General features: G+C 43.5%; 1 protein-coding gene across 4 annotated transcripts in view; it reads left to right on the forward strand.

Moving 5' to 3' along the window:
- NBEAL1 (neurobeachin like 1) overlaps positions 1–27,065 on the forward strand; it is a 243,708-nt gene that overhangs the window by 64,364 nt on the left and 152,279 nt on the right. For all 4 annotated transcript variants that reach the window (XM_040357247.1, XM_040357248.1, XM_040357245.1 and 1 more), the window contains exons 3-8: positions 8,951–9,042; positions 18,568–18,729; positions 20,797–20,878; positions 22,672–22,799; positions 25,745–25,827; positions 25,942–26,027. In XM_040357247.1, coding sequence (XP_040213181.1) covers positions 8,951–9,042; positions 18,568–18,729; positions 20,797–20,878; positions 22,672–22,799; positions 25,745–25,827; positions 25,942–26,027 — 633 coding nt within the window. The remainder of the gene's footprint in view (positions 1–8,950; positions 9,043–18,567; positions 18,730–20,796; positions 20,879–22,671; positions 22,800–25,744; positions 25,828–25,941; positions 26,028–27,065) is intronic.

Consider the following 27,065-nt stretch of genomic DNA (forward strand, 5'->3'; position numbering starts at 1 on the left):
ACCAATCAGCAGACTGCACAGCTGATGTTTGAAGCACCCATTGGCCAGCATGCACAATACATACACAATAAAAGTGATCCCAGAGATGTGTTCCTTCATTTAATGCTTTTGAACCCAGGTTCACACTGACAGCAGGATTGAAATTGCACGAGTTCAGCTGAACTTGAACAATTTCCTTCCCGCATGTCAGTCCCGACTTCAGGGGCGATTTCAGAGACATCTGTGTGGGTTGCTGCACAGATGTCTATACAAATCGCACCACGTAGTCACCAAAAGTAGTACAGAAACTACTTCTGGGAATTGCAAAGTTGGCGTTGCACCGTTTCGGACAGTGCCATTGCCAGCACGCAATGCGATTTTATATATAAAAATTGTATGCCAAATTACTGCAATGTGAACCTATGCTTAAAGAAGATCCAAAATGCTGTAAGGTTTACAGAAGCCTGCTGACCCCTTACACCAGAAGCCAGCAGAAAGACCCAAGAATGGCATCATTGGGTTTCTAAAAAGTTTCTGAAAACAAAATTATTTGATTGAAAAATTGTATTTGCATGTTACAGAGGGAACAATACACTTCAGCTTTAAACTGTATGCAAAAACAAGACAGAAGAAGAACTGATGAAGTACATACGACCCTGCAGCTGCAGAAGCTGAGACTAGTGGGTCCAGCAACAGAGTAAAGGCAGTATAGTGATAGCTATTCTTCCAGAGCGCAGTAAAAATTTTAATTGAAAAGATAAGTCCACAAGATGGAATGAACATCGTTGGACTTGAAGGATAAGTTCACCTTTTAGTAACATGTTACATGTACACCCATATTCGGGGTTTACCATGTAACATTTTACTATTGTGGCAGCCTCGCACCCCCCAATCCCCTGATTGTGACAGCGGATGGGGGATTCTCTCCTCCCACCCACTGTCATAATTAATGTAATCTGTGAATGAACAAACTACAAGTCCAATCTTCCAAAATTGTCGCTCTATTTTTGTTTATAGCGCAAATAATAAAAACCACAGAGGTGATCAAATACCACCAAAAGAAAGCTTTGTGGGAAAAAAAGGACGCCAATTTTGTTTTGGAGCCATTTCGGTTAAAGCGACGCAGTGCCGAATCGCAAAAGGGACCAGGTCCTTTACCTGCATAATGATCCGGGGCTTAAGTGGTTAAAAAAATCGAATAAAAAATCTGCGGTTTTACAACCACTTTTAAGGGGGAACTTCAATAGTTAAAAAAAAAGAAGAAGAAGAAATGGACACTCACCAGGCCAGGAGTCCAGCACTGTCTTCACCTGGGTTTGTTCTTTGGATCCCTGGTACCGCCACCTTGGCTTTGGGAGTTGGCTGTCCCTCCCTACTGTTTTACTGCTGGCTCCCCACTGCGCATGAGAGAGATTGTGCTGTGATGTCAGATTGGTCCAGCAGCCTCCTGGGCCAAAAAAAAAGCCCTTTTAACCACTTGCCCACCGCCTCATGTCTAAAAGACGTCCTGTTTTTAAAGATGTATATCTCGGTAACGGCAGCAGCTGCTGCCACAACCGAGGTATGCATCTTTAGTGCCGACGGTCCTGTAAACGATAACGGCAGTCTCCGCGGCGGATTCGCCGCGAGATCGCCGTTATCGGTTGGCGGGAGAGGGCTCCCGCCGCTCTCCCGCGCCCTCCGCCGCTTGTTTACATTCCTTGTAATAGGAATAAAAGTGATATATTTTTTTTTTATTTCAGTGTAAAAAAAATATAAAAATAAATAAAAATAAATAAGAAAACAAATTTTTTTTTTTTAAAAACGCCCCGTCCCGACGAGCTCGCGCGCAAAAGCGAACGCATACGCGAGTAGCGCCCGCATATGAAAACGGTGTTCAAACCACACAAGTGAGGTATCGCCGCGATCGTTAGAGCGAGAGTAATAATTCTAGCCCTAGACCTACTCTGTAGCTCAAAAAATGCAACCTGTAGAATTTTTTAAACGTCGCCTATTGAGATTTTTAGGGTAAAAGTTTGACGCCATGCCACGAGCGGGCGCAATTTTTAAGCGTGTCATGTTGGGTATCATTTTACTCGGCGTAATATTATCTTTCACAATATATAAAAAAATTGGGCAAAAATTATTGTTGTCTTATTTTTTAATTAAAAAAAAGTGATTTTTTCCCAAAAAAAGTGCGCTTGTAAGACCGCTGCGCAAATACAGTGTGACAAAAAGTATTGCAATGACTGCTATTTTATTCCCTAGGATGTCTGCTAAAAAAAAATATATAATGTTTGGGGGTTCTGATTAATTTTCTAGCAAAACAATTGTGATTTTCACATGAAGGAGAGAAGTGCTTATTACTTATTACTGTCATTTTGAAGTTTCTAAAGTTGTCAGGTGTCCCATTATGGAAGATTGTCCTTTACTTTCCGTCCCCATGACAATGGCCACTAGGAGATTATATATATGAGCATAAATCTTTCCAGCGGGGACACTGACAGTAATTATTTTAATCATTTTCCACTTTATCCAAAACTATCACATAAATTGGCTTTAGATAAACATATTACAACTTAGAAATGTTGATGTGCTGGACAACAGGATGGCTGCTGTACAACGCCTCCTCTTTAATTATTATTTTTTTTATCAGGTTTTTCCTAAAGGAGTTGACTTTACTGTACTTATAGTGTCCCCTTATGCCTTGTAATTTGTCTTAGGCCCTGTACACACGATCAGTCCAAACTGATGAAAACGGACTGAAGTTCAGTTTCATCGGTCCAAACCGACCGTGTGTACGCCCCATCGGTCTTTTGTCCTTCAGTCCAAAGTTTTAGAACTTGCTTTAAAATCGGACTGATGGACCACAGACCGATAGGTCCAAACCGATGGTTCGTACACAAAATCATCGGTTCAAAACCCGCGCATGCTCAGAATCAAGTCGACGCATGCTTGGAAGCATTGAACTTCGTTTTTTTCAGCACGTCATTGTGTTTTACGTCACCGCGTTCTGACACAAACGTTTTTTTAAACGATGGTGTGTAGGTACATCAGACCATCAGTCTGTGAACCGATGAAACTGAAATTCAGTCCGTTTTCATCAGTTTGGACTGATCGTGTGTACAAGGCCTAAGTCCCAGAAAAGAGCTTTGACTAAGTACTAGAGGTCGAGCGATATATCGGCCGGCCGATATATCGGGCCGATATTCAGTCATTTTGAAGAAATCGGCATCGGCCGATTATTATCCAAATGTGGCCGATATTTAGCAGATCTGCATCAGCAGAGTGTGGAGAAGGAAGGAGGAACATGGGGTTCCTTCCCCCTCCCTTCCCCACACTGTCTGCAGAGCAGCGCCGTGTGTGTGAAACACTAAGGAGAGAATGGAGCTGTCGGACTGATGTCGGGGTGGGCGGGACCCGGGGTGGGCGGGACTCAGCTGTCCAACACCAGCCAATGGGATGAGATCATTGGCTGGATAGCTGCCCACTCCGGGTCCCGGCCACCTCCAACATCACGATGAATCTGAGCTCCTCTCTCTCTCTGCTCTCTCAGTTTCACAGCACATAATGTAGCTGATAATGTGTGAAACTCTCTCTCCATACAGTTTCACATGGTGCTGCAGAGAGAGAGGAGCTCAGATTTATCGTGATGTTGAAGGTGGACGGGACCCGGGGTGGGCGGGACAGCTATCCAGCCAATGATCTCATCCCATTGGCTGGTGTTGGACAGCTGAGTCCCGCCCAACCCGGGTCCCGCCCACCTTCAACATCACAATGAATCTGAGCTCCTCTCTCTGCTCTCTGCAGCACCATGTGAAACTGTATAGAGAGAGTTTCACACATTATCAGCTACATTATGTGCTGTGAAACCTGCCAGTGCCATCTGGTAATGCCAACCAGCCAGTGCCATACAGTGCCACCTGCCAATGCCATCCAGTGCCACCTGCCAATGCCATGCCAACTAGTGCCACCTGCCAATGCCAACTAGTGCCACCTGCCAATGCCACCCAGTGCCACCTGCCAATGCCATCCAGTGCCACCTGCCAGTGGCAACGCCATCCAGTGCCACCTGCCAATGCCATCCAGTGCCACCTGCCAATACCATCCAGTGGCAATGCCATCCAGTGCCACCTGCCAATACCATCCAGTGCCACCTGCCAATGCCATCTAGTGCCACCTGGCAGTGCCAATGCCATCCAGTGCCACATGCCAATTAGTGCCACCTGCCAATGCCAATTGGTGCCACCTGCCAGTGTCACCTTAGTGCCACGTGCCAACCAGTGCCACCTGCCAGTGCCATTCAGTGCCACCTGCCAGTGCCACCTGCCAATCAGTGCCATCTGCTATTGCCAATTGGTTCCATCCAGTGCAACCTGCCAGTGCCAATTAGCGCCACCTGCCAAAAAATAAAAATCGGCCTAAAATATCGGCCGCAAAAATCGGCATCATATATCGGCCATCGGCCGCCCCAAATTCTAAATATCGGCATCGGTATCGGCCAGAGAAAAACCCATATCAGTCGACCTCTACTAAGTACCACAAAAACTAACCACGGAACAAAAGAATGAGATGGATAGAATCAGTGACCAGACCACCAAACCTAAATGCAGCCTCTGGACATTGTATGGCACATCACCAATCGTTGCTGGGAACTTTTGTTGAATGTTGTGGTATATGTTGTAAAAGAAGAGGGGGCAGTGGGAGAAATTTTTTTTTACTTTTAATTCCACTTTAAGCAAGTAACACAAGCTGCCACAGAATTGTGAAATATGTCAATCAGGATTTAAACAAAGGAATTCCGGGCATAGAGAATCCTGTCATGGGCCTCATTGTAGGCTGAAATGTACAGAGAACTGCAGATATTACATAACATAAGATGACGCCGTCCATTTGTTCACTTGGACATAGAAGTTACCGTAGTCAACACAATGCTACTATTACATACAATAATAGAAGTTATTGTAAAGCTCTGGAAAACTGCCTCTGGATCCTGTTGGGCGTTTGTGATGCCAATCAGTGATTGTCTTCATCTGTCAGATATCTGATAATGTTTTATGCCGACTCAGCCTAAAGCTGACCACACTTCATTGCTCAAGAATTGTGATTTTCCTTTTAGTCTAGTTTATATTTATATTCTGCTCCCAGTGATACTTGTATGTGGTTTTCTCTGAATAGGTTTACGGTTTTCTTGGGATGCGGTCCACACTATAAATAGAGAAAAAAGAGACGTTCTCATTTTCTGGGGCTTTTTAAATACAATTGCGCTCAAATTTGGCATACTCTTGGAGAATTGGTAATATACAGTGGATATAAAAAGTCTACACACCCCTGTTAAAATGTCAGGTTTCTGTGATGTTATAAAAAATCTAAGATAAATAATTTCAGAGCTTTGTCCACCTTTATTGTGACCTATAAACAAATCAGTTGAACAACAAACTGAAATATTTTAGGTGGAGGGAAGTAAAAGTATAAAATAATACGGTTGCATAAGTGTGCACACCCTTAAACGAATACTTCCTTGAAGAACCTTTTGATTTTATTACAGCACTCAGTCCTTTTGGGCATGAGTCTATCAGCATGGCACATCTTGACTTGGCAATATTTTCCCACTCTTCTTTGCAAAAACACTCCAAATCTGTCAGATTGCGAGGCCATCTCTTATGCACAACCCACTTCAGATCACCCCACAGATTTTCAATCGGATTCAGGTCTGGACTCGGACTGGGCCATTCCGAAACTTGAATCTTTTTCTGGTCAAGCAATTTCTTTTTTTTGATTTGGATATATGCTTTGGGTCATTGTAATGTTGAAAGATGAAGTTCCTCTTCATGTTCAGCTTTCTAGCAGAAGCCTGAGGGTTTTGTGCCAATATTGACTGGTAATTGGAACTGTTCATAATTCCCTCTACCTTTACTAATGCCCCTGTTGCAGTTGAAGTAAAACAGCCCCAAAGCATGATGCAGCCACCATCATGCTTCACTGTGGGTATGGTGTTGTTTTGGTGATGTGCAGTGTTGTTTTTACACCAAACATATCTTTTGGAATTATGGCTAAAAAGGTCAACCTTGGTTTCATCAGACCAGAACACATTTTACCACATGCTTTTGAGAGACAGATTTTTGAAAAAATTTAGCTGAGCTTGGATGTTTTTCTTCGTAACAAAAGGGTTCTGTCTTTTGCCACTCTACCCCATAGCCCAGACATATGAACAATATGGGAAATTATTGTCATATGTTCCACACAGCCAGTATTTGCCAGATATTCCTGTTGCTCCTTTAACCACTTAACAACCAAGGACGTCATATGACGTCCTCGACTTTGTGTGGTGATATCTAAATGATGCCTGCAGCTACAGGCATCATTCAGATATCACCGTCTTCAGCCGCCGATTCTCTGCACGATAAGAATGATCAAATCAGCAGTTCTTATAGGCAGCGGGAGGGGATGTCCCCCCCTCCCGCCACCATCTGGTGCTCCTCCGGGCTCTCCCGTGCCATCGGGGGCCCGGAGAGCGAAGCGGTCGGCACTGGCTGGGAAGCATAGAGATGACTGGTGACCAGATGGTCACTAGTCATCTCTATGACCGTCGGAGGCCCAGGCGCGACGTTATGACGTCACGCCGGTACCCGGAAATAAACAAAACCGCGGCTATCTGCGTGAGATCGTGAATTTTTTTTCACGATCTCATGCTTGTAAGCCTGGAGGAAAGATGTGGGGTCTTATTGACCCCACATCTCTCCATAAAGAGGACCTGTCACACTGATTCCTATTACAAGGGATGTTTACATTCCTTGTAATAAAAATAAAAGTGATAAAAGTAAAAAAAAAAAAAAAAAAAATTAAGTCAAAAAAAAAAAAAATAAAAAAATATATATATATATATATATATATATATATATATATATATATATATATATATATATATATATATATATATATATATTTTTAAATGTTCTGGTCCCGGTAGCTCGCGCCTGCCCACATATGTAAACGCCGTTCAAACCCCACATGTGAGGTATTGTCGCGTGCGTTAGAGCGTTTGCAACAATTCTAGCAGTAGACTTCCTCTGTAACTTGAAAATAGTAACCTTTAAAAAAATTTAAAGCGTCACCTATGGAGATTTTTAAGTACCGAAATTTGGCGCCATTCCATGAGTGTGTGCAATTTTAAAGCGTGACATGTTGGGTATCTATTTACTCGGCGTAACATCATCTTTCACATTATACATAAAATTGGGCTAACTTTACTGTTTTGTTATTTTTTAATTCATGAAATGTTTTTCCCCCAAAAAAGGCGTTTGAAAAATTATTGCGCAAATACTGTGCGAGAAAAAAAAGTTGCAATGACCGCCATTTTATTCCCTAGGGTGTCTGCTAAAAAAAGTAATGTTTGGGGGTTCTGATTTATTTTCTAGCAAAAAAATTTAGATTTTTACATGAAAGAGAGAAGTGCCAAAATAGGCCCGGTGGTCAAGTGGCTAATGTTGCTGTAGGCCTCTTGGCAGCCTGCCTGGCCAGTTTTCTTCTTGTCTTTTCATCAATTTTGGAGGGACATCCAGTTCTTGGTAATGTCACTGCTGTGCCATACTTTCTCCTGTGTTCTATGATATATCCAATGCCTTGAATATTCTTTTGTACCCTTCTCCTGACTGATACCTTTTAACAATGAGATCCTTCTGATGCTTTGGAAGCTCTCTGCGGACCATGGCTTTTGCCATAGGACGCGACTAAGAAAATGACAGGAAAACCCTACTAGAACAACTGAACTTAATTTGGGGTTAATCAGAGGCACTTGAAATGATGGCAAGTGTGTACTGACTCCTAGTTAACATGAGTTTGGATGTGATTGCTTGATTCTGAACACGGGTACATCCCCAATTATAAAACAGTGTGCACACTTATGCAACCACATTATTTTTGTTTTTTATTGTCCCCCCTCCTAAAAGATTTCAGTTTGTTTTCCGATTGAGTTGTACAGTTTATAGGTCACATTAAAGGTGGAAAAAGTTCTCAAATGATTTATCTTTGTCTAATTTTTTTACATCACAGAAACCTGACATTTTACCAGACTTTTTATATGCACTGTACAGTAAGTACCATTTTTAAAGAAAACAAGAGTGAGCAGACACATTTTATTTACTTCTTTTGGGATTAATATTCCGGAACTATAGGTCATAACGGAATGACACGATTATAAAAAAAACATCATGACCCCTGCATAAAGTCTGCATACAGTTAGTTTATAATACTGTGTATTGCCCCCTTTAGCATGCAGTCTTTTTATACTAGTTGTCTATGAGGCCCGAATTCCTGCAGGTGGTATAGCTGCCCATTCACCTTTTTCTGCTGTAACTATTGGAGGGTCAACTTTGACTTTGTGCTTTCATGCATAAGAATGCAAATTGTTTATCAGCATTTTCTGTATTCATCTTGCCATCCATTTTCACAAGATTCTTCATGCCTTTAAAGCTCCCCCCCAAAACATCAGTAAGCCACCACCATGCTTCACAGTGAGTATGGTATCCTTGTTACTGTTGACCCCTTTTCAATACAGTGCTAACAGTTGTGAACATAAAGCTTTATTTTGGTCTGGTCACTCTAGATGACAGTGTGCCAGAAGCTGTTATGGCGTGACAAGGTGGTGTTGGGAATATTGTAGCCAGGCTTTTGTGGCATTGGAGCAGTAAAGGCTTATTTCTGGCAACAATGTAGCACATCTTGGTTCAAGTATTGTTGTATTGTGCTGCTTGACACAACCACACTGTCTTTTTCCAGAGCAGCCTGGTTACCTGTGGGTTTTTCTTTGGATCCCAAACAATTCTTCTGGCCATTGTGGCTGCAATCTTTCTTAGTCTATCTGACCTTGGCTTGGTATCTTTGGGTTTCATTTCAAGTGTAATGAACTTTGTTAGCTTGTTATTGTTGATGATAATGAACACTTTGACATTACTTCGGAGCTGACGCTTCTTGTTTACCTTTTGTTTTACAGAAAGACCCCGACTACCTGCGACTGTGGCTAGACAGTTTTGTTTCCAGCTATGAACAGTTTCTTGATGTCGACTTTGATGAGCTTCCGACCAGGTACCTAAGAAAAATCCCAACAAGATAATTGTGTGCTGTTAAAAACTGCTTTGATATAGTGGGATTCAAACCATAAGGCTACTTTCACACTGAGGCGCTATAACGCTAACCGCCTGAGGGCTTTCACACTGGAGCGGTGCGCTGGCAGGACGCTCAAAAAAGTCCTGCTAGCCGCATCTTTGAGGTGCCGTAGGACCAGTGTATACACCGCTCATAATGCGCCCATGCTCATTGAAATCAATGGGCAGCACCACCGAGCCGCTGGCTTTGCGGGCTGTTTTAACCCTTTTTTTTGCCGCTAGCAGGGGTTAAAAAGCTCCCCGCTAGTGGCCGAATAGCGCCACAAAACCATGCTAAAATAGCGCGCTTTTCCGCCAACGCAGCAACGCCTCAGTGTGAAAGTAGCCTTAGGCTCCATTCACACCTAAGCATACTGCAGCGACACTGCACTTTATTTAGGGGTTAATCCTCCGCATTGTGTAAAAAGGCTGTTTGATCTTTGTCCCCAATCTATTTGCTGATAGAACAGAGCCCTAAGAGGTACTCTGCACAAGCTTAGTTTTTTGTATGGCTAGAGATGTTTTTTTTTTTTGGGGGGGGGGGGGGGGGGTTTCATGTGATCCACACAGGGTCAATAGAGGTTTCATCCAGCCTCATGAGACTGTCAGAGGAGAATGAAAACTCTTGCTGCAAGCTTTAACCAGACACTGATAAAGGTCACAAGACTGCTATATACTGCTGATGAGTAAAGGTATTTAGCAGTTTATATTTACTAAAATAATTGCATTTTTATGTTCTGTGGGAGACCAGATATAGTAAAAGCGGAGTCCTGGGTTTAGCAACACTTACTTTAAGTTCGTCTTCATTTAAAGTTCTAAAAAATAAATAAATGATGGAGTGGAACTGTATATGAAATAGCAGTAAATTGTATCTATACAGTAGCTATAACAAGTGAATTCAAGGCTTACTCCTGCAGTTGGTAGAAATGTGTTCTTCTTTTCAGTGTTGTTGCCCGCTTCCTAAGGACAGATACAATCCCAGCACTGATGTGTTTATGGCAGATGAAAAGCCATTAGGGAGATGTCAGTTGTTTGATCACTATTCAGCATGTGGCTGTATCCTATTACATGCAGAAACTATGGTTAGAAATGTTTTATTTCTGTTTATTTTGGATCTGATTCAGGGATGTTCAATAGAAAGTTTATAAATTTCCGAATCCCTTTCTGAAGAAGTCACTATGTAAAGGTCATTTAGAACACTACTTACATGGCAGCCTGTTTATGATATACGGGTAATGGTTTTGTTTAAACACATCATTTGTTACCCAAACCTGTAAGAATCCAGATATTTGCATCCTGTGATGGTCATAGCTAGCTATTTAAAAGCTGGAGATTTTTTATTTTTGTTACTTACCAGCTATGGATTGGAACTATTATTGTTTCTCATAGTGAGTGGACTTGGGAAAGGGCATTGAAAGCGATCTTTCCTGATTAATATAGCTCATAAATATATATATATATATATATACTGTAAGGGGGTTAGCTCGGCAGCGGGGGGGGGGGGGGGGTGTTACCCCCTGGAAGAGTTCCCTACACAAAAATTAGGCACAGCAAACAGTAGTGAAGGTGAAAAAATAAAGGTGCGGTTTATTTACACTGGTCTAAAAACGGCAAAACAAAAAGAAACATGAAAATAAATCCTTGCCAACTTGGCCACTTACTACACACAGGTTTCCCTGGCTATCAGCTTGGTCCCCAGCACCTATCTCCCTGTTGAAGAGGCTTTGCCACACAGGCGTTGTCTCACCGCACAGACAGGTATCATGCTCCCCAGTCTAAACAGGCACAAAACTGGTTCCAGGATGGAGCAACTCCCTTTGCATGCTGGGAGTTTTGTAGAGGCCTTAATGAGCCAACTTAATTCAGCTGAGCTCATTAAAGGATTACTGAAGGAATTTTTTTTTTTAGCTAAATAGCTTTCTTTACCTTACTGCAGTACTGGTTTCATGTCCTCATTGCTCGTTTTTGCTTTGATGTTGCTGTAAAACTGCTCTGATCTCCACACTTCCTGGTTGTCCATTTCCTTATAACCATCATACTGGGAGCTTTTCACTGTAGGTATAAGCTGTCATTACTGTGTGTCTAAAACTTAACAGAACCAATCAGATTCATTTTAAAAACAAAACACTGCCCTGGATTTGTTTGTTTTTGTTTTGTGTTTCTCTCTAGTTCACAGGAACATGAAACCAGTTTAAAAGTGAAACTAAACTGCAGGTACATTATATGATTGATTTTTATCTATTTGTAATCATTTTTAAAAGGAATCAGTTAACTTTTATGTCTCTATACCCTGTAAACAGTCATTTCAGCAAAACATTTTTTTTCCTTTAGTGACCCTTTAACTCTACACCTGCAGGACTCTCAGCACTTCCCCCTAGTGGTACAAATTGGCATACAGCCTGAATCTGGGACACACATATTTGCCATCCTGGATGCAACCAGGCAATTTCATCTGCCTGCTGTCACAATATATATATGTAGCACTACCCCCGTAGGAGCTGCTGGTTAGTTTTGGGCCTGCACGTTACCTCAACACTTGTCATCTTGGGGAAGGAAATCTGAAATAATTCCAATGTCCACACAAGATGTAAAACCTCCAACTGTCAGGTTTTATTATTTTGCTGAAAACTTGTGAAGAAGGTTGAAGGGGGGAGGGGAAGGGTCAGGTACTCAGTACAGATCACTGGGGAAAACCCCCTAAACTTCAAAGTCATTCGCCACTCCCACCTGAGTGGGTATTGCTCACCCGCATAGGCACCTCTCACCTGGCCCAGCAGCCGGAATGAAGCACGAACCAGTTTGATAACAGTCTCTGCCACAGACTGCTAGAGAACAAATTGAACAGTCCGGAATCCTCTGCCACAGGATGTATCACCCGAACTTCCAGCCGTACAGTTAAAGAGCCTTTAAGCCGACCCGGCGAACTGTAGGACACCTTGAATTGTGGATCCCTCCTTAAAGGGGTTGTAAAGGTTATTTTTTATTTTCTCAATAGGTTACTTTAAGCTAGTGCATTGTTGGTTCACTTACCTTTTCCTTCGATTTCCCTTCTAATTTTTTTTTTCTTTGTCTGAATTTCTCTCTTCCTGTTCCTCCTCAGTAAGCTGTTCTGGCTGACTTTTCACCGCTCGGATGAAGGTGGCAAGCTTACTGAGGAGAAACAGGAAGTGAGAAATTCAGACAAAGAAAAAAAACATTTAGAAGGGAAATCAAAGGAAAAGGTAAGTGAACCAACAATGCACTAGCTTAAAGGAACCTATTTAGAAAATAAAAAACAAACCGTTACAACCCCTTTAATAAAGTCACCAGGCCTATCCCGAGACGTAAGCCTTCCGCTCAGTCTCCTCCAGGTCAGGTCCTCCCCCGGTTTCCTTCATTAAGTGTAGCTTCCTTCACTTAGATAGACAGCTTAGAATCCCTCTTGATTCGTAGACCCCAGCTAGCATAACTGGGCCTACTAGCAGAGATGCAGCCTTGGGACAACGTGGTCCCGGGGCTGGAAATCACACAGATCTCGCGCCTAAACATGGCATCTGCCCTTAAGTATCCCTTCCCGGCATGCAAAGCGGGGCACCACTCCCACTGGGCTCCTCCCGAGAAAAGACACTCAATGACCTATGGCTTACCCGGGTTCCAACACTGACCTGTGGGGGTATCGCCACCTACAGGTAACAGTGGGAAAATGCTATCAGGCACAGCCGCTGCCAGGACAGAGGCTAATTTTTGAATAAAACATACAGTCTGAGCCACATTACCTGCTCAGACACCCACTAAATTTAACATAGCGCCCAGTCATTTGGGAGCAGGGCACTACAAATAATATAATGTATAATTTATTTATTTATATATATATATATATATATATTTTTTTTTTTTTCATTTATTTCAAACAGTATTTTTCCTGAATGTCATGTAGGAGAGAAAATAGAAAAAAGTGTGTGAGTTGGGGGGGGGGGGGGGGGGTGTTACCCTGGAAGTCCTCTAAAAACACGTGAGCCAGCTAGAGCTAATTTTCTCCATTTTCTTAGGGCACATTCGACAAAGATGCAAAGGGCATATTCAGACAAAGGTTGGATAACTCCAAAACAGCCATTGATTTCCTTGACAATGTGGGTGGATCAAGCAGATTCCAATTCAGAAGTAGAATTTTACATGCATAAAAAGCAATGTAGGATATAAACATCAGATCGGCTCTAGTGAGCTTCAAACAATCTTGCGTGCCCAGGAGGAAAACTGCAGGGGCAGGGGTCCTGCACTATATTCAAAACTATCAATAACCATGATATTTTGTCAGTAATAATCCTCTTGTTGGTCATTCTGTTTAGTAATATTGGTATTTTAAAGTAAAAGTTGAGCCTGAAAACTATCTAATGCCAACCATACGCGGTTCGAATTTCTAAAGAATTTTCTTTCGAAAATTGTATCGAAGAATTTTCATACAAATTTCGCACCATTGGACAAAATTCTCACCGCTCCAGGTGAGCCCCGTAGGCAATCAAGGGCTGTTGAACCACCAAGGTGCTGGCAATGCTAATGATAGCAAAATGGAAAAGACGAAAACTGGACAGCCGCACTCCAAAATCACTTAGAGGTGTCTTTTATTTTTCAACTGTACATACAGTCACTGCAAACCAACAACATACAGTATGGCCGACGCGTTTCGCACTGGCAGTCAGTGCTTAGCCATGACTAAGCACTGACTGCCAGTGCGAAACGCGTCGGCCATACTGTATGTTGTTGGTTTGCAGTGACTGTATGTACAGTTGAGAAATTTCGCACCATTGGTGGGCTGCAGCAACAGCCGATTTTCGTGCGAAAATCTAATTTGAGGAAATCAGACATGTTGGAAATTTTTGGAAAAACAAATGATTTTCGAATCAATGATGGGAGACTCATGCGAAAAATGTAATAGAAAAGAAAACTTCCGCAAAGAAAAGAAGATTCGCGGCCACGAAAATTATTTTCTGTAGCAACATGAGGTGAAATTGAAGGCTTGGTCGGCCGAATTTCGAAAATCAATGGTGGCACCATCTTTTGAAAAGAAAATTGAAATTCGACCATGTATGGCCTGCTTAACCCTAAATCTACTCTTAGCCACATTCTAAACCTAATCTATCTAGCCCTGTAAAGAAGAAATCGCTATACTTACCTGTTCTGCAGCTGCTCCAAGAAAAAAAACCTCTCTAGTAATTCACAACACAATGATCTGGTGCAGCTTGGCTCTTAGAGCCCTTTCACACTGGTGCGTTTTTGCGCCGTTTTTGCCGCGTTTTCGCGGTAAAAATGGCGCTATTAAAACGCTCCGCTATAGGCGTTTTTGGTGTGAAAGGGCTCTAAGGCTCTATTCAATCAGCAGATAGATTGGGACAGTGGAAGAAGGGGGGGGGGTTTAAGAGAAGACGGGATCAAACAGCCTTTTTATACAATGCAGGAGATTAACCCCTTAGGTTCCACAGTGAGTATAACAAGCATGCTTTACTGCATATACAGGCTGATTTTACTGTTGTGCGTTTAGTAACACTTTAGGTTTAAGGCTGCATTCACACCTGAACGCGGCGTATTGTACCGCGATTTGCCGCGACAAATTGCGGCGTTTTGTCCCGCGATTTGCAGCGACAAAACGCATCGTTTTTTAAGCCTAACATACGCTGGAGGGGTGATTAACATTGTCGGCTGTGCTGAACGCCAAAAGCCGCCTGAAAAAAAGGGTCCGGGACTTGTTTTGAGCTTCAGGCGTACGGCGTTTCGGCATTCGGCGTGGAGATGTGAACCATCGCCATAGCCGACAATGTTAAATCACCCCTCCAGCGTATTGCAGGCTGCAATAGCGTCGGGCTTCAGGCGTTAAAACGCCTAGGTGTGAATGGAGCCTAACACTGAAACACGTGCAGGCTATAGGCATATGCAAAATGCTGCAGTGGCACTGGGTGTGGAAGATGCCTTTGTGATAGTATTTGTATTTTGCCAATATGCTAAGTGTATAAAGAAGGGTTTAAATATATACCAGGTGGAGTTGGTGGTTTATTTTTTTACACCATGGTAAGCATAGACCAGGAAGTGCTTGAAGACCGATGTTTTCAGAGATAAGTAACCCCAAGTAAAATGTTATACATACAACTGAAAGGGTCACATTGGATGGCTCAGCTTGAAGTTTCACAATGGGCAAGCTGAGCTGTCTAGCTTACCCTGGGAAATCTTTGACACATATTGCATAAAAAGAGGACAAACCATATGTTCTTTTTAAAATGAATCTGTAGAGCTTGCGATTTTTGCAGTATGTTCTTTGCATCTACCTGCAGAGAGGAAGAGCGTGGTATCACATGTTGGAGTCCTTCTCCTCCTCCTCTAAGGGTAAGAAGCACATAAGCCAAAAAGTTTATCAATGTCTGGAGATAGTTTAGGAAAAGGGTGATGGTCACAGCAGTGTCTATTGGTAAGTGGCCTAGTTGAATGTCCCCAAACCTCACTTGATCTCCTGTGAAGTACATGGAGCTTCTAGCTACATCTCCAGTGCCATGTGTACTTCTCTGTAATATTATCCAGTGTTCACCTATTGTTATGCACCTTTTGTGCCTTTGGTTCAGAAAACACTTCTGAATATGATTACCACAGTACTTTTGTTACCGCTGGTATTTAAAAAATCCTAACTGTTGTGACCATCATCCACTTTCTTCAGGGTTCCAAAGTAAGTGCCACAGAAACAAGAGGAAAGTACACACTAGAACACTATTGTTTCACATTTCTTAGTGGTTGTAAACCCTTACAGACCACTTTTACCTACAGGTTAGCCTAGATTGAGGCTTACCTGCAGGTCCAAGAATTATCTCCTGCACGGTTAAGGAGATCTTTCCAAGAAAGACAGCACTGATGTCTACGGCGCATGCGCACTGAGCGTGCCGCAACTAACAGCATAATGCTGTTAGTGGCGGCTCCCACGTGCATGCGTGAGAGTGACGTCATCGCTGCTTCGGCCAGTCACAGCGCCGGAGCAGCGATAACCGGAAGTCACTCCAGGTATCATGGCGGCGACAGAGGTGGGGTCAGAGGACCACTGCGGGGACTTCGTTCTCAGGTAAGTAATTCATAATGAGCTAGTGTGCTATGCATACTAGCTCATTATGCCTTTGTCTTGCAGGGTTTTTTTTTTTTATTTTTTAAGAGAGGGTTTACTTCCTCTTTAAACCACAGGTCATGGTTAGGAAGGTGTACAGTGGTTTATAAATCCTATAGAATAGTGGATTTGTGATATAGTGGCTATATTATGGCCGTTTTGCTTTAAAGGGTATGGAGTTACAGTACCTTGTGTTGCAATTGTATACGCTATATTTAATTTTTTTATAGTCTTAATAATATAGCATATACAATTGCGACACAAGTCGTATTGTAATTTTAAATGTTATTTTCAATCTGCAGCCTCTGTCATTTTCTGTAAATGAAATGCAATATGGCTACCTGAAAGTGTTCTGTACACAGAATGTGTACAGAACGCCCTCAAGTAACATCATTTCCTGCTTTTGTGATTGGCTCGTTGATTTTCCCAGAAGTCTACACTAAGATACCAGTCATCTCCTACAACAAAAATGTAATTTTTTGGTAAGATACACCCAATAGGAAATGGTATCTAAGGGCCGGTTTACACTGCAGTGATGCGGGAACCCTGCAAATCCACTGCAGGTTTCCACATCGCAGTTTACACCGGCGGCAGTTCACACCGCCCTTTGCGAACTGCTGGGAATGTCAATTGAAAGTTAATGACACCCCCAAATCGGATTGCATATCGCAGTGCAAACTGCAAATTCGGACTAGAATTGGATCACATGAGTGTGAACAATCCAGCGATCCAAAAAAAGGGTTCTGTGCGAGTTTTGTCCAAATGCAATTTGAATTTTAGCCATACTATCTGTATGGCAGAAATTGCATGGCACAGACATCGCATTTGATTTGCACTGCAGTGCGGTGCGAATTACATCCGATCTCGGACATCACACCAGTGGGAAGGGATGTAGACCCTGAAATTTTCCTCATTGGAGCCCTGATTGTGCAGCAGCTTGTTAATAATTATGAACTCGCTTGGCACAGGGGCACAGAAAAACACAGCGATTTGGAATAACAAAAGGTAGGAATCTGCAACAAAGTTTGTTAAAATCCCTGCAATGTACATAGATCACCCAGGGGGGAATGTTTTTTTTCTCAACAAAAGTGGAGTTAATCTTAATTGTGACTTTATAACTTGACCGATTAGTGTACTTGGTGACATTTTGCTTTATGATTTTAATGTTGCCTCGCTCAAAGTATCATATATGGAAACAAAGTTAAAATGAAAGCGATAGTTTTGTATTGGTCCTGAGATCTCTGCCTTTCAGGTGAGTTCCAGGTGAGCCGAAGAAAGATGAAGCTGAGTTTCTTTTTTTTTCTTTTTCTTTTTTTTTTCATACAGTGGGGTGGATTCAAGAAGCAATTGCGCCTGTGTAACCATAGGTTACACAGCGCAATTGCTTACTTCCCCCGGCGTAACGAGTGCTCCTGATTCAGGAACCTCGTTACGCCGACTGCAGCCTAAGATCTGCGCGGCATAAGGCTCTTATGCCCGCATATCTTAGGCTGCATTCTTGCGATGGCCAATAGGTGGCGTTCCCGTTGTGCTCAGCGTATAGTAATTGCATACTAACACCGATTCACAACGTTGTGCGAGCCCTGCGTACGCAATTTACGTCGTTTCCGTACGGCGGTTTTTGCGTAAGGCTGCCCCTGCTATTAGCAGGGGCAGCCAATGTTACGTATACCCGTCGTTCCCGCGTTGCGAAATTTTAATTTTACGTACTTTGCGTAAGTGATTCGTGAATGGCGCTGGACGCCATTCACGTTCACTTTGAAGCAAATGACATCCTTGCGACGTCATTTGCCGCAATGCACGTCGGGAAAGTTTCCTGACGGAGCATGCGCTCTACGATCGGCGCGGGAACGCACCTAATTTAAATGATTCCCGCCCCCTACAGGATCATTTAAATTGCGCGCGCTTGCGTCGGGCATTTTGCTGGCACGCCCGCGCAATTTACGGAGCTTCTGCTCCTGGAAATCGAGGGCAGCGCAAAAAAATTGGGGGGGTGCAGGGCAAAATCGTTGCCCTGCGCCTCCGTAATAAATGCGCAAATCTAGCTGAATCCAGGCCAGTGTTTTTATAGCTTGGAAGTGTCCACCAAAGTGTTTATTATCTGGGTGTAAAGAAAAAAATGCACACGAATAATGGAAAAAAGGTGGCCAATTTAGTAATAGAAGAGACTGCACACTGCAGGACATTCATGGACTTACCCCCACACTGTACTGGCAGTGCTTTATAAATGTGCTATAGGAAGCAATAATATGACCGCAGTTTTAAATGGGCCCCTGGGTGACTAACCTGGCCATGAGATCATATCTGACTAGCTTTTCCTTTTATTATTTTATCCTTTTTTTTATTGTATTGTAGGATTGATGATGAACCTCCAGGTTTATCACTGCTTCCAGATCATATACTGCAAGTGCTCAGGCTCCAGCTGCTGTATTGTGTGCAGAAGACCGCTGATGGGCTGGAAGAGGAACAGCAGACACTTTCACTCTTGCTTGTCAAATTCTTCATAATCATTTGCAGGTAAATATGTTAAATTTTTTTTGCAAAATATGTTGTTGCAGTCTTTTGATTCAATGAAGAATGTTTCCTGCATACTACTAGGAATACAATGGGGTAATTTTGAGTCTGATGGATTGTGATTGTTTCGGTCCCATAATGGATTTGCCATAAGAATGCAGTCCATAGAGGGTACCCAGAAAGATCAGACTATGGAAGAGTTATGGCTATCAGTGTAGGACTAGTAAGTTTGGTGTAATGTCTCCTGCTCAAGTTACAATAATGCCCTGGTAAGAAATCAAATTATACCTTATGCCACCCAAGATTTAAAAAATGTGTAGCATTCCACATCTGTTTGATGACTTACTACTGTTCGGAGACAGGGGGTGCAGTGCATTTGCTGTAAAAGAAAACCATCCTTTACAGTTAAAGCGGAGTTTCACCCAAAAGTGGAACTTCCGCTTTTAGGCTTCTTCCTCGGCTCCTGAAACTGAGCTTTTGGGTGGGGGTAGCAGGTGCCCGAATTTGACAAGTTCCTTTTCCCACTTCCATTCCGATCGCCTAGGCAAACGGAAGCAGAAGCTCTCGCTCCCGAAGTCTGCTGGGACATATGACAGGTCCTAGAAGACTTTGGGACCAATCACAGACCGCAGCGCCAATCGCTCATTCCCAGGCTGTGAAGCCGCAAGCTGTCAAAGCTGGGTGTCCATAGTAGAGATGCCAACGCCACCAAAGGGAGGACACAGGGAGAACACGGCTGCAGCGAGTACAGGTATATGGCTGTTTAATAAAAGTCAGCAGCTTTTTTTTTCAATGGATCAAAAACGTTAAACGCTGATGAGTGAAGTTTTTGAGCGTTTATCGACATTTTGAAGCGTTTATCAGTGTTAGAGCATTTTTAAAGCTGAAAAACGTCACTCGGAACCTACTAGTTTGTTTTGTTTTTTTTACCTCTCAAAAACGCCACTGCCCAAAACTGCTGATAACAGTCTTGGTGTGCATGGACACATAGGATAACATGATGGAGAGTTTAATGACTATAGAAAAAAAACATATACAGCCAAAAACAGCTGCTGTAAAAACGTCAAAGTCCAGTGTGCATGAGGCCTCAGTGTTCAGCCAACTTAAAGTAAAATTCCAGCCTCAACCTAACTAGTATTAAAAATGCCCCCTCCACCTCCTAACACTTAGGCCTTGTACACACGACCGAACATGTCCGCTGAAACTGGTCTGTTCAGTCGTGTGTAGGGCCTAGCGGACCGGATTCCTGGCCGAGCGGACAGGTTTCCAGCGGACAAATGTTTCTTGGCATGCTAAGAAACATGTCCGCTGGAAAGCTGTCCGTCGGACATGTCCGATGGTCAGTACGACTCATCGGACATGTCCGCTGGCCCAAGAACCCGCACATGGCGTCGAAGTGATTCGACGCATGCGTGGAAGCATTGAACTTCCGGGTTCACGCACGTCGCCGCGTCATCGTCGCCGCCACGTCACCGCGCTGTCTGTCCGCAGGGATTTTGGTTTGATGGTGTGTAACACCATCAGACCAAAATCTCCGAGTGGACATGTCCAATGAAAACGGTCCGCGGACTGTTTTCATCGGACATGTTCGCTCGTCTGTACAACGCCTTAGACTTTGTATAAAAAAGTATATACTTACCTATTCTCGGCCTGCTCTGGTCCGGTCACGTAATCCCATGTGCCAGCCAGCAGCAGCAGCAGTAGACAAGAGAGAGTGTTCATCCATGGCTGGGGATGTTTCAGCCATTGCCCTCGCACCCTCCACTGCCCTGCAGCTACTGCAGAGGGGGGTCAGATGACGTAACCAGATTGAAGCTGGCTGGAAATAGGTAAGTATATATATATATTTATTTGTTTTTTTTATTTATATTTTTAGCCAGGCTAGTCAGCATAGGTGTTAGGAGGTCGGAAGGGAAATTTTTAAGACCAGTTGGGTTTAGGCTGGAATTCTACTTTAAGAAAACTTCTGAAACGAAATTCCATATTGCTGTGAGATTTGGTCTTTCTCTTTGTGGACAGGGATGGTAAATAACAAGAAATCCTTCCAATATAATTTTTTTTTTTTCTCAGAAATCTTTCCAACGTAGAGGAGATCGGATGCTGCTCATACATTAACCATGTTATCACAATGACAACACTTTATGTCCAACAGGTAATGTTTTTTCCCCCCACCCTTTAACCAATATGATTATTTTTTAATGGTGATTATTTAAAATATCATATACATGCTATGAAGATTGTTTAGTAATGTTGCCCATATCATCTAAATTGGTATTAATTAGTACTAAAGTATAACTAAAGGCAGAATTCCTTTTTTTAATTTTATTTTTGGATAGAGGGGAGAGGGATTAGAACACCTGTCAGTTTTTATTACTGTCCATGCCATTCCCCACCCGTTAAGGAGACTCATCATCTCTATTTGTCCTGTTCACCATCACAAATTTTTGGTTATCCCCAGAAAAGTAATAGAGGAATAATCTTCCAATAAAGGCCACTAGTTCTGGGGGCCTGGGGCCCCCCAAGGGATTCCCTTAATTTGCAGGGATTTTCTCTAACTTCCTGATTTGGCTATGAGACAAGACGTGAAGGGAAATCTCCAAAATGGCATACAAATGGCAAAAAAAATCTGACAGGGGTTATAACCCTCCCTTATGCTATCCAAAATGAAAAAAAAAAAGTTTCTTTATCATACATCATGGGACACAGAGTTAGGCTATTACTTACTGGGTTATACGCCATCTTCAGGTGAATGGACACTGGTAGACAAAGTCTTAGACAGGAAGTGCGCACCTATATAACCCCTCCCATACAGAAGTACTTCGGTTTTTACTTGCTAGGTGGATGGGCACGTTTGTTTGAGCTCTCTAGAGCTCCAGGTCTTGAGTCCCAAAATGTTTCTTATAATGAAACGAGGGATTGACGATCGGATTTATTTGAAGAAAAGCTTATATGCCTAAATAATGGTACCCGAGCCTCTCAAAGAAGACACAAGGATCCTGCAAAGTTTTGCCTGTAATGTGACCTTCGAGCGCTGGACCCTGCATAGTGGGAAAAAAAGATTTACCAGCTAGATCCTCTGCACGTCTGTGCTGCTAGATCTGTCCCAGTAGCATCTTCGCCCCTGCATGCTCTAGCAGTCTATGGTCCTAACTTCATCTAGGCTAATGTAGGGTCCTGCGTGGGTTATGATGACACCAAGGCACAGTACACTAGCAGAGTATGAAGGAGTGCCATCTGCTGGGGAATGATGGATCAGGTAAGTGAAAATAGTTTTACTCTCCCTTATAATAAATGAGCAGTTAAAGCGGAGTTCTGACGAAAAAAAATAATTAAATGCAGCAGCTACAAATACTGCAGCTGCTGACTTTTAATATTAGGACACATACCTGTCCTGGGTGCCCGCAAAGTCTGCACCCGAAGCTGATCTGTCCCTCGGCTCTCGGGGTGCTGCCACTGCCATCTTCGGGAAGGGTATTAGGACGTGAAGCCTTGTGGCTTCACTTCCTGGTTCCCTACTGCGCATGTGCGAGTCGTGCTGCACGCTCCCACTGGTCGCAGCTGTCTTCTGGGACCTGTGTGTCTTCCAGAAGACAGCGAAGGGGACAGAGAAGGCGCCAGACGTGGCATAGGTTGCCGCGGTGACCTATGCCCAGAAGTGGGAGCAAATACCTGGTTTACGCAGGTATCTGCTCCCTCCTCCCCCCGAAAGGTGCCAAATGTGACACCAGAGGGGGGAAAATTTCTAAAAAGCGAAAGTTCCACTTTTGGGTGGAACTCCGCTTTAAACCTTGACGTGGTCACAGCCCCCAAGTGGGAGTTTTCAAGTTTCCCAAAGTTGGGCTTAAAGAGCCAAAATCTGCAATACTTTGTCAAGCAGGAAATCAGTGTCTGAGATTGTAATACTACTTGCAGTTTACTAACCATTTTGAATTGTTATGTTTGCAGTTGAAGAGTAAAACTAAAGAAAAAGAAGTCACAGACCAAGCCCCTATTGAAGAATTTGTAAGACATGCGTTGGTGTTTTGTGAAAGCCTCTATGACCCATATCGGAATTGGCGGCATGTTGTGTCAGGGTATGTTACCTGAAGAATGTACAAAGCATTCCAGGCTTACTGATCTGCTTAATTAGACACTTGAAATATGCCATTTAAAGATGTGTCCCTTTCAGTTGGTTAAGTGATGTGACTACTTGTGTAAAAGTTTATGGAATATATGATGATATATCAACACCTGATCTTTTTTTTGTTTGGTCATTTGTGGCACTCCTTATTCTATTTTACCAGGTTTATTTTAATCCTGCTTTAATCACTTCTTTAAATTCAGTTGTTTACAAGTCTGCATAAATAAAGCCCTGACATCACAATATGTATCATTTTAAACTAAAAACCACATGTTTTACCATTAAAAGGAAGCCCTTGTGCTTTATGTAGATGACATTACTGTTCTCTGTCAGATACAGGCCTGAAGGAATCATTTTCTATTGTTTATTGATTGGATTACAATATTGTGACTTGGTACCAAGTGAGAGGCAAGGGCTGATCGGTGTTAAGACATTTGTGAACACAGCCAAGAACTGCACAAGTAAAATGATTTACATTACTGTTGTTTTGGAGCCAGCATCTCAGTCCAGGAGTTTGATGCTGACCTTAAACAGTGCCTGAATAAACATGACTGTCATTCTGGAGAGAAACATAGATTGAGGTATTGCAAGAGAGAGTACTGTGGTCTTTACTCTCTCTACTGTTGACCAGAGACCACCTTCCACAGAAAGAATACTGTCACGTACCTTGTTGTGGAGCCCAACGTGCAGGGAGCGGCCTCTCGTAAGCCTCTGACTCAGGAGCCCCTGGTAAAGTAGACAGAGGGTCAAGAGTCTAGAGGGGCACAAACGCCTAATGGTAAGCTAGATTGCGGACCGGGTGTGGCAGCAGGCAGGTGTAGGAAGGGTCCTGGCAAGATGCCAACAGCAAACAGGAAAAGAGATGTGGCACTTGCGGGATAGGAGCCAAGCGGATGGTACAGACCGGATCAAGCACAGGTTAGCGCATCAGAAACCGGAGCGGGTCCGAAAGGGTTAGTCAAGTCCAGGCCGGGTCGGTATATCGGGCGGGCAGACAACAGAGCCAGGGGTTGAGCAGAAGCGGTGGTCAGACAAGCCGGGGTCAGGGGCTGGTTGCAGGCAGAAGAGGTCACAGGAAGCCGGGTCAGGTAAACAGGAAACCAACAGGTGAACAGGTGCAGATTCTTCAGGAAACGCTGTAGACTGGTCAGCAAGATGGTGAGGGACCAGACTGCTTAAATAGCGTATCTTGGCGACAAAACGAAATTGAAATGAAAGGTTTAGCACTGGGAAATACTTTTTAAAAGATAACAATTGCATTTTATATACAACTATACAGATCAGACCAAAATGAGGGACAAATGAGGAGGAAAGAGGGACAAATCAGGTACAGTCCCTTGAAATCAGGGACAGTTGGGAGCTATGCAGTAAGGTAGGGAGGGTTTACTAATATAGGGGGAAACCTTTATATCGGTGCCCCCTTACATTGTTGTATTCACTCCCTCCTTACATCAGTGACCCCCCTCCCCCCTCAGACTGGCCTGGCGGCGCTGTCACTGACCTTTTCTCAGGTGCACTTTGCAGGGCTAAGTCAGTTGGCTCCAGCTTGGTGGCTCTGGTTTTATCTTATAGTCTCCTCTCCACAGTCCACACATGTCTGACTTCTCCCATGACCCCCATCCTGGCAGCTCTTCCTCTCTTGACTCCTCTCCAAACTACCTCAGAGACTGCAGACATGGTACAAGAGATGGTCAGAGACTACAGACATTGTACAAGGGATGGTCAGAGACTGCAGACATGGTACAAGGGATGGTCAGAGACTGCAGACATGGTACAAGAGATCAATGTAGCCTCATCAGTGCCCATCAATGCAGCCTAACTGTGCCCATCAATGCAGCCTCACAGTGCCCATCAAATGCAGCCTCACTGTGCCCATCAATGCCGCCTTTACTGTGCCTGTCAATGCCGCCTTTACTGTGCCCGTCGATGCCGCCTTTACTGTGCCTGTTGATGCCCCCTCACTGTGCCCATGAATGCCGCCTCAATGTGCCCATGAATGCAGCATCACTGTGCCCATGAATGCAGCCTCACTGTGCCGGTGAGTGCCCATGAATGCAGCATCACTGTGCCCGTGAATTCACTGTGCCTGTGAATTCTGCCTCACTGTGCCCGTGAATTCAGCCTCACTGTCCATAAAATACACCTTTACTGTGCCCATGATTGCAGCCTCACTGTGCCCATGAATGCAGCCTCACTGTGCATATGAATGCAGCCCCCCTGTGGATATGAATGCAGCCCCACTGTGCATGGCACTCTCGTGGTGTGTGTCACAGAGCTTGCTGAGTTTGTGTTCGGCTGTGCTGTAGCAAGGTACCACCCCCTAGAACGGCTTGTGTGATAGGCGAAACACTGATTCAATCAGTGTTCCATCTACTATCACAAAAGCCAGTCTAGGGGGGTGGGACCTTGCTTACAGCACAGCCGAACACAGACCCAGCCAGCTCTGTGACACACACCACGGGAGATGCCCGCTGTGTGTGTGACACATAGGAGAAAGAGAGCGAGGGAGGGAGGGGAGCGCTGCAGTCAGCCTCAGCTTAAAGCAGCCCCAGGGCAGGCAGCCCTGATGATATATAATCCTAGGTCTAATTTGGTCTTCATTATTATGTAGATGTTGCCTATATGCTATCCAATGGACACAGCTAAATGTCGTGGCCTCACCTTTTGTTTGTCTAATTGTGAATAGATCCTCTAAGGCTGACCATACATTACACAATCCTCTTGTACATTTTTTTCTTTAGATTTACCAAAACCATATAATATAAGATCAAACCTAAACCCTTTCACTTTGTATGCAATCAGGGAGGCCCTTGCACTACATCGTTTAAATCTAAAGGAAATTGAATAAGAAAATTGTATAATGTATGGCCAGCCTAAAGATAATTTTTTGTTTTGTAGAAGAATCATTAGCCCAGTAGAGAAGAGCAGACAGAAGTACAAAGCGGCCCCCCTTACAGTGGAATTTATACCCTTCTTTTACCGTAAGTACAGCCATTGTATGACTGCTAATAGCATGGCGCCATTGTGTTACACTTATTTATGTAAACATGTATTTATGTAATAACTTATTTATATAATAACTTTCTCTATTGCAGAATGTTTTCAAGAGAGTGAACATCTAAAAGAAAGTTTAAAATGTTGCTTGTTGCATCTTTTTGGAGCCGTTTTGTCTGGAGGCCAAGTAAGTATCGTTTATACTGTTATCCTTGTATAAGGATGTTGGCAAAGCCCACTGCTATTTTCCTATTACGTGGTACAATTTTTTTTTTTTTTGTGGTTGTCCCTCTGCCGCCCTCCTGTCTATAGTGTTGATACATAGGTTGCATGCATAGACTGATTTATTATTGCAAGTTACAACCTTTTAAATCCAATCAGCCTATAATATCTTTGAGTGGACCTTTCAGGTCTTTAAAGTGGTTCTAAAATCAGAGTTTTTTTTTATCTTAATACATTCTATGCATTTAGATAAAAAGCCCTTAGTGTGCAGCAGCCCCCCCTTATACTCACTTGAGCTCCCCTCTCATCCAACGTTGTTGCACGATAACCTCGGCTGCCCGGGACTCTCCCTCCTGATTGGCTGAGACACCGCAGCGGGCGCTATTGGCTCCCACTGCTGTCAATCAAAGTCAATTAGCCAGTGAGGGGGAAAAAAAGGAGGTCGGGCTGAACCACGGCTCCGTGTCTGAATAGACACATGGAGCAGCAGCTCAGGTCGGGTTCCCTCATAGCAAGATGCTTGCTGTGGGGGCACTCGGTAGGAAGGAGGGGCCAAGAGTGCCGGTAGGGGACCTGAGAGGGGGAGGATTTGGGCTGCTCTGTGCAAAACCACTGTACAGAGCAGGAAAGTGTAACATATTTGTTATTTAAAAAAAAAAAAAAGACTTTAATATCACCTTAAGGTGTGTGGCCAAATCTGTTCACGCCGAGCATGTAGGCCTACCAATCTGAGCAGCTGTGCTGTTTTTGCGTTTGCGTATTATGATGTCCCTGCTGACACAGACAGGCCCCGCCCCTCACTCCTTAATCACTGGCTTTGATTGACAGCAGCAGCAGGAGCCAATGGCGCCAACTGCTTTAGTAAGGCCACAGAGACCAGAATATGAAGGGAAAGAAGAGTGGCAGATGGGAACAACAACACTGGATCGAATGAGGGGTCAGATGAGGGGGTAAAACTTATGCCTAAACATTTTTTTATCCTATTGCAAGGAATGCATTAAAG

Source organism: Rana temporaria, chromosome 6, assembly GCF_905171775.1.
Source record: "Rana temporaria chromosome 6, aRanTem1.1, whole genome shotgun sequence".
In the NCBI taxonomy this organism is placed as follows: Eukaryota; Metazoa; Chordata; class Amphibia; order Anura; family Ranidae; genus Rana; species Rana temporaria.